The 8,254-nt window shown below is 49.5% G+C and overlaps 1 protein-coding gene across 1 annotated transcript in view; it reads left to right on the top strand.

The window, feature by feature from the left end:
* Positions 1–259: 259 nt before the first annotated feature.
* Positions 260–8,254, top strand: part of MAP1B (microtubule associated protein 1B) — a 474,660-nt gene continuing 466,665 nt past the window's right edge. Inside the window, exon 1 of the mRNA XM_078675281.1 lies at positions 260–645. Within this exon, the coding sequence (XP_078531407.1) occupies positions 465–645 (181 nt within the window). The 5' untranslated portion in view covers positions 260–464. The remainder of the gene's footprint in view (positions 646–8,254) is intronic.

The raw sequence follows: 8,254 nt of genomic DNA, 5'->3' as shown, positions 1-8,254 counted from the left end.
TGCCCTCTCAATTTAAGACGTTAAGTGGAAACATAGCTAGGCACATACTCCTCCGTGGGTAAGGGTAATGCACCTGCTTGGATAGGAGGATGGGGATGGCGTTGCTTTTGAACGAGATCCTGGTGTGCTACTGCTCAACGGGACCCGGCTTGGGTACCACTTCCCATCTGGCCCAGCAGTCTCCCCTCAGCAGCATCTTGCAGCCGCTCCTGCTTCCGGAGGCAATGATTTGCTGCAGATGACATCAGCAGTGGATGCTGGAGGAGAGACGGATCCGGCTTGAGAGTTTCTCCTCCCAAGGTCCCAGCCCCGGCTCCCCCCCTATAAAAGCCTGCCAGTCTCTCCCCTCCGTTCTCACTCCCCGCGCCGCCGCCGCAGCTCGCGCACGCCTGGTGTGATTTTGGGAAGCCGCACATTCGGGAACATCGCATAGGAAGGAGGAGAGGAGCAGGCGGGTGGGCAGGATGTCGGCTGTGGCGGTGGAACCGGGACCGGAGACGGAGCCCTCTTGTAGCCCACTGAACCCAGCCATATCGCCCAGCTTGTCCCATCGTTTTCTCGACAGCAGATTCTACCTTCTGGTGGTGGTGGGGGAGATAGTGACTGACGACCACTTGAGATGTGCCATTGCAAGCATTGAGAGAGGTAAGCGAGACCAGAGCCAGGGCAGAGGGCTTCTTTACCATGCTTCTGGAATGGGCGAGGCACCTCACGGGACGCGCACACCAGCAGCCCTGCTCTTCTGTGCCTTGCTTGCAGTTATCAGTATAACCACTCCTTCCATCCCGCAGAACATAGAATGAAGAACATGCTTCCGTCGCCTGTTGTGGTATCTTTATTTTACTTTGTGGGTAAAACAAATCGCTACAACGAAGACTGGCAAGGGAAAGCTGCCACAACCACTCCCTTTTCAGTGGAAGGAAAATTGGTCGACTGCAGATCTGATAGTTGGCAGCAGAAGAGCCCAGCCCCCTCTAGCCCTCCAGCTACTGATAAAAATAAATATAGCCAGCTACGTGCACACAGTGGAAAATAAGCAGGCATACATATATAATGCATCGTACATTAATTGCACAACTGTTGACAGGGAAGTAAAATCAGAACATGAAGGGGAATGTATTTATTCTAAGGTTTGAGTAATGTATTAACAATATTTCTCTTACGCATTTAGTCTATAATATGTGCGCAAGGATAAAGAACAATTTTATTAATCTGACGAAGGTTACATTTATATTTTGCTTTTGTTTTTCACAAGTGAGGAAATCCAGTGTTATAATGTAATGAGTTGAAACAAAGGAGGATACTGGGTGGGGTTCTCTGTCCTGTAGTGTGTTGGTAATGATGCAAAATGACGGTCCTACGTAAGGTTTTGCATTGTATCCCCGGTGTTTTATTGCAAGTGGTGGTATGCCTACCCCCGCATCGTGTTAATGCAAGGGCACGACCGCGCACTTTCCACTTGTGGAAGTGGGGGGTGGGCGGGGTCATCTGTGACTGCTTTGCTTTTTTTCTTGCCCTCCATTGCTAATGCTACCCTTCATTCTGTTGCCGCCACAGTTGGCATTTTTCTGTTGCTAATATTACCTTCATTGCTGGCGTTATACAAATTACTAATATGAGTCCGATTGCAATGTTTAGCCCAATTCCCGGGGTCATCCCTTTTCTTGTAATATCGCACTTGGCAGGGTTGAGTGTTTCAATGCTGTTGTTTCTCAGTTGATTCCGTTCGACCCACCCATCAAAGGTATTATGACACTGCATTTGTTGGCACTATGACACAGGGCGTTCCCCAGGGGTCCAGGGCTCACCAGCTGTGACTGGCGACCACCCATCCTCCTCAGGCAGCATCTGCCCAGATACCGGCATGTGGGCGTGGCGCAGTCCGCACTGCGGTCCCTACGGCAGCTCAGAGGAGACAAAGAGCGTTCACGCAAGCCGACGAGAAAGAGAAGAAGGACTGAGTAATTGTCACGAGCCTGTGAGCAGAAATTGGAAAATGTAGCCGCCATGTTGGGGCTTGTTAATATTGCAGGTCACACAATTGACTTGTCTAAGAAAAAAACAAACTGTTTAATTGGATTTTGTGAGTATAAATAAACAATAACGTGTCATCAATTCAAAAGTTGGTGCTGTAGGCGTACAATTAATATTATGTTGCTATACGTTTTTTAATCGATTTTCTTCTTCGAATGATCAGTATAGTGTGCATTTGCTAGTTATTCAAACTAAGCTGTAGTTCGAGGCGAACCACCACCTCAAGAGATAGCGTGCCCATATTTTCAGTATCAAGAACCGGGAGGGCCATAGACGTAGAAGTAGGACTAAATGTTGTCACACATTCCGGAGGTACAGTACAGCACCCACCAACATAGGATTAGACTGCCACATCCCACAAACATATACAAGCACCTCAAATAAGGACAAAGAAGCAGACTGGCATTCCAGGGGTTGTGCAAATTGTTCCATTTTAAAACACTTAGACTATACTACCAAAAAAAAGGAATTCTCTTGTTGTAATGTTCTGGGTTATAAATAATGGCCCTTCGCTGGTTTAGAGGTGAAGTATCTTTATTGGGAAATCACATATCACAGAGGAGCGCCGGCCGACGCTTCCAAACTCTCCGGGGCTTTCGCGCGCACAGGGAGCTGCGCGCGCAGCTTCTAATGTGGGCGTCGCACGTCACGGCTACGTGACGTGCGTCAACTAGACTGCAAACGCTACATATCTCCCCTTTTTATTAAACAAGAAAGAGTCACTTACAGTTCATCGTCCAATTCAAAATCTCGAAACCTGGAAGGTCTTACCACCTGCCTTCCACTCCTCGTGACCCTGACTGGGCTCTCCATAGTCCCTTGACTCTGCACCTCAGTGTTTATTGTCCCTTCATTCACAACTCTTCCTTCGTGCATGCTTCTCTCCAGCCTTTCGCTTTCCACTCCTTGACTTCCATTTTCTCCTTCTTCTTCACTTTCCGTTCCCACTCTCACTCCAACTTGCTGATCCGCAGCTGCTGGATTCCTCTCCACGTCCGAGCTTTCCTTATCTTCCCAACCAGTGCTCTGTGGCTCCCAGTCCAAAACTTTGTTACACCTGGCCATGCGGTCTTGGGACCACACGTTCCCGTCGCTTAGTAAAGCGGCCCGATCATACACTTCTACCACTTGCAACGGCTTGCTGTATTTGCTGTCTCCCTTCTTCTGCAGGGTGGCTAATCTTACTCTTACCCACTCTCCTTGCTCCAGGCCTGTGCCTTGGACATTCCTTCGTTTGTTGTAGTGGTTGCTGTAAATTGTTTGTGCTTTTTCCAAGTTGGCCCGCACCACTGCAGGGGACCATTCACTGGTGATAAGCTTTTCCTTCCAAATCCTGTTGTCGTGGGTGAAAGGTTCACGTCCTCTCAGTATTTGGAATGGACTATATCCCGTACCAGTGGGGGTTATTCTGTAGGCCCATACCATGTTCTCTAGTGCCTTCTCCCAGTTCTGTTCACTTGATATGGCCGCTTGTATGGCTCCCATCACTACCCTGTTAAATCTTTCCACCAAACCGTTTCCGGCCGGATGGTAGATTGCAGTATGCTTGACAGTGATGCCATTTCTGTGCATGAACTTAGTCCATTTCTCCGACGTGAACTGGGGTCCATTATCGCTTAAGATCGATTTTGGTATTCCTTCCCTCGTGAAAGTCTCGGACAGAAACTTTATGATGTTCTCCGTGTCCATGGATTCATCTACTCTCAATTCCGGCCACTTAGAATAGCGGTCCATAAGCACACACACATATTTCTGTGTGCCTTGATCGTCTATGACCGGTCCCAAAATGTCTATGGAAAGTTCTTCCCACGGATTCGAAGGAGGATCAAACTTTCCTATCGCTGGCCTCAATGGTTTTAATGTCTTGTCCGCCCGTTGACATTGGGGACACTCTCTGACATGCCTTTCAGCCCTTAGGTCCATGCCTGGCCACCAATAATTTTGCTTGGCACGTGCCTTGAGTTTCCCTATGCCCAGGTGTCCCTCGTGTAGCAAGTCCATCAGTTTTGGGGTGAGGATCCTTGGGGGAATCACCTTATCACCTCGGTATATGAAGATCCCTCTGTCTCCTACCGACAATTCTTCCCGCACTTCAAAGTACGGCTTGAGGCCTGCTCTCATGCTTCTTTTGTCCGGCCATCCTTGTACGATGTACTCCTTTACTTCCCTTATGTCAGTGTCCTCTTCATATGACTTGGTCCATTCTTGCAGACTAATCAGTTTCTCTTGATCCTCTATTAGAGCTACCAATTCCCCACTGTCCACTGGATCTTCCTCTCTGGCTCCATGGCAGCTGCCCTGCTTAGATAGTCCGCTACTCGGTTCCGGCTTCCAGGAATGTACTCAACATCATACCTGAACTCGAGCAACTTTAGAGACATCTTGGATATCCGAGGGGTGGCGCTGGCATGTCCACTCGACGTCAGCACCTTCACCAGCGGTTTGTGGTCTGTTCTGAGTAGGAAACGTGTTCCCCACAGAAATTGCCGGAATCTCATCATGGCCCACACAACCGCCAGCATTTCTTTCTCGATCACACTGTATTTGCTCTCCGTATCTGTCAATGCTCTGGACGCAAAGCTGATGGTCTCCATCTCCCCTCTGCCTCTGTCTTGCATGAGTACCGCGCCCAGGCCTTTGTCGCTGGCATCTGTTGTCAGTACCGTGGTGCCTTGTGGGTCATATCCCTTGAGGGGAACAGCTCCAATAACATCCCTTTTGATCAATTCGAACTCTGCTTGGGCTTCTGGTGTCCACTGGAACACCGTGCTGTCTCTAGTCAGTAGCCTCAAGTGGTGGGTTTTGGAGGCGAAGTGTACTACAAACTTGCTGTAGTACTCCGCCATCCCCAGGAACGACCGAACCTCTTCCTTGTTCCTGGGCGGCGGTGCTTCTGCGATGGCTTTGACATTCTCCACTTTGGGGGTAACCCCCTGTCGTCCGATCTCGTGACCTAGGTACGTCACTGACTGCAGTCCCAATCTACACTTCGACCACTCCGCCGTGAGGCCTTTGTTCTCTAGTGTTTTCAACACTTTTCCCAGCTTCTGATCGTGATCCTGCTGGTCTCGCCCCATCACCAAAATGTCGTCCTGAAAATACTGGACATCCTTGCAGTCTCTGAACAGTTGATGCATCATTTTCTGGAATACAGCAGCCGCTGAGGCCAACCCAAAAGGCATCCGACAAAATTGGTAACATCCAAACGGGGTGATGAAGGATGTGAGCCGTTTGCTGTCCGGGTGCAGTGCAATTTGGTGATAGGCCGAGGTCAAATCGATAGTGGAGTACCACTGTACCCCTCTGGTCTTGGTCAACATTTCCTCAATTCTGGGGAGGGGAAATTTCTCCACAACGATATTCTTATTCAGTTCTCTCAGGTCCACGCAGAGCCGGACCTTACCATTTGGCTTCATTACGACCACCAGGGGCGCCAACCATTCTGCACAGGTTATCGGCTCGATTATTCCTTTCTTTTCCAGCTCTTGGAGTTCCCTTTGGACTGCCTCTCTCACCGCAATCGGCACATTCCTCACCTTGTGGGCTACCGGAATGGCCCCTTCCTTGAGCACAATCCTGTGTTGGAAGTTTTCCATCCGTCCCACTGTTCCACCAAATACCTTCGGGTAGTTCTCCTTCCATTTGTTCAGATCCGGCCATTCTTCTTGCTCAGTCAGTAATATTTGCTCTTTTCCTCCTGGATCCAGTTTGATCCCTAGGTCCCCCTGGTCTAGCCATCCCAGGACCGAGGGTCCCTTTTCTGCAATGTACAGCTTGCACCATGCTGACCGGCCCCTGAATTCGAACAGTAAGCGGCGGAACCCCAACATTGGAATGCGGTCCCCGTTATAAGTGACCGGTCTTATGTCTAGCTTTTCCAACTCCGGTCCCAACTTGGGCCTGAATGTTTCTTCCCATACTGCCTGTTGGATGATGGTGAAGGGGGATCCTGTGTCCGCCACCACGGTGATGTTGATTCCTCCCATTGCCATGTCCAGGATGGGTTTTGTGGATTTCTTCCCTTCTATGCTCATTACCTGGTCGTATATGCACAGGACGGTGATCACCTCTTCTTCTGCTACTCCTTCCAGATCGTCATCACCCTGCTCAACGCATTTCACTGTTTCCTTCGATTGTTTCCTCCTACACACCTTTTCATAATGGCCCAGAATACCACAGTGTAGGCACTTGGCTCTGAACGCGGGGCATCTTCTGTCACGGGCATCGTGGGACCCACTGCCACATCTGTAGCACGATTTCTTGCTGTCACTCCCTGGTTGTTTCCCTTGCCACCTGCTAGTGCCTTTGGTTGATGCGTCTTTTCCTCTCTGGTCCTTACGGTAGTCTCCTTCTTGTATCCTGTTCACCATTGTAGGGGTACCCACATCTTTCTTGGTTGCTGCCGCACACCTCCTAGCCAGCTCAGCCCTTTTTACGATGACCATTACTTCTTTGAGCGTGGTGTTGCCACTCGCCCACAACTTGTCTTGGACCTGTGTGCTCGTGGTGTGCATCACGATCTGGTCCTTTATGAATTCATCCTCCCACAGTGCGTATTTACACGGGGCCGCTAGTTTCCTCAAGGCCCCTACATATTCCTCTATGGTTTCTCCAGCCCGTTGTTTCCTTTGCTGGAAGTTGAACCTATCCACTGATACACATATGGTGGGGCGGTACCTCTCGTCTAGGTCTTCTACTGCATGGGCATAGACATCCGTATCCGTGTCCTCTCTCTTCTTGGGCACCAGACTCTTGTAAATCCTGAGACCTTCCGGTCCCAGGTTCAGCAGCAGGATACGTTTTCTCCTTTGGGGGGTGAACTTCTCTTCATTTTCGTCCTCTAGGACCCCTATGAAATTTTCGATATATTCCTTCCAATCCTCCCACTTCATCAGGGGTTCGCCAGGTTTAGGTAGGAACTGCACCGGCGCTATTGCATATCCTGCCGGTGTGCTCATCCTCGCCTCCTTGACCTCCGACGCCTTGCTGGTGGGGCTCCCTGGGGTACTGTCCTTCACTTCTGTAGGGGCGTCCTCCCGGGGACTCCTAGTTCTGGTCCCCTCTTCCTCCCCTTTAGTAGCCAGCGCTGTTCCTACCTTCCACGGTGTGCTGGGAAGGTCTTTGTGGCACTGCGTCTCCTGTTGTGTGTGGAGCCGCTTCTCTGGCCGCTGCGCCGCCCCTCCGGTTGCTGTGGCACTGCCACGCTCCTCTGCCTGTCTTACTTGGTGGGCACAGCTTGCCCCCTCGTGCTCTCCACTCTCTCAGGGCCAGTAGCGCCACTCTGCGCTATGGCTCGTGATCAGGGGTCACCTGCTTGCTGCAGCCCACGTGGTGGTGGGTTCGTTTTCTTTTTTTTTTTTCCTTGGTTCTGGTGGGGAATCCCGTCCTCGTCGCCACTGTAATGTTCTGGGTTATAAATAATGGCCCTTCGCTGGTTTAGAGGTGAAGTATCTTTATTGGGAAATCACATATCACAGAGGAGCGCCGGCCGACGCTTCCAAACTCTCCGGGGCTTTCGCGCGCACAGGGAGCTGCGCGCGCAGCTTCTAATGTGGGCGTCGCACGTCACGGCTACGTGACGTGCGTCAACTAGACTGCAAACGCTACACTTGTTACCTCACATCACACATGACCAACTCTTCCCTCTGGTGTTCTTTGCATTCTAAGAAATGTAATCCTGTATTATTATCAGGGCCACTGCAATTATACAATTTTGCAGCTGTAGCATTTTCCACATAATCGTGTATTTGCTGCATAATCAATCATCTGCTGCATAATCTACATATTTTAACAAAAAATATTGTTTGTAGCTCAAACAGTTCAAAAGTTACTAAAGACCACAGCAATACGTATCTCCACGCAGTGCAGAGCCCTTCGCAAAGGTTGACCCGTCACCTTTCTGTCATTTACTGCTGTATTTGGGTGTTAAACTAGTACTAATCAGGTGAAACCTTTGTCCAGACAGTGTGAACATGTGTAAAAATGACAAAATAATAAACTAATACTATCACAAAATGTGCCACATGACGCCACATTTTCCTTTTGTTGTGGCATGATTTATTCAATCGTGGCACATAATTTGATGCTCATATTGAAAGAAAATTGTAAATCTAGGCACATTTACAATCACAATGTCGAGTATTTCCATACAAGGGTTATCATTTGTGCACATATTATTGTACAATATAGTAAATGCTTCAGCCGGGGATTAATTCGTTAG

Source organism: Lissotriton helveticus, chromosome 2_1 (genome assembly GCF_964261635.1).
Source record: "Lissotriton helveticus chromosome 2_1, aLisHel1.1, whole genome shotgun sequence".
In the NCBI taxonomy this organism is placed as follows: Eukaryota; Metazoa; Chordata; class Amphibia; order Caudata; family Salamandridae; genus Lissotriton; species Lissotriton helveticus.
The sequence above is the reverse complement of the archived record's forward strand: the minus strand, read 5'-3'. Positions and strand labels throughout refer to the sequence as shown.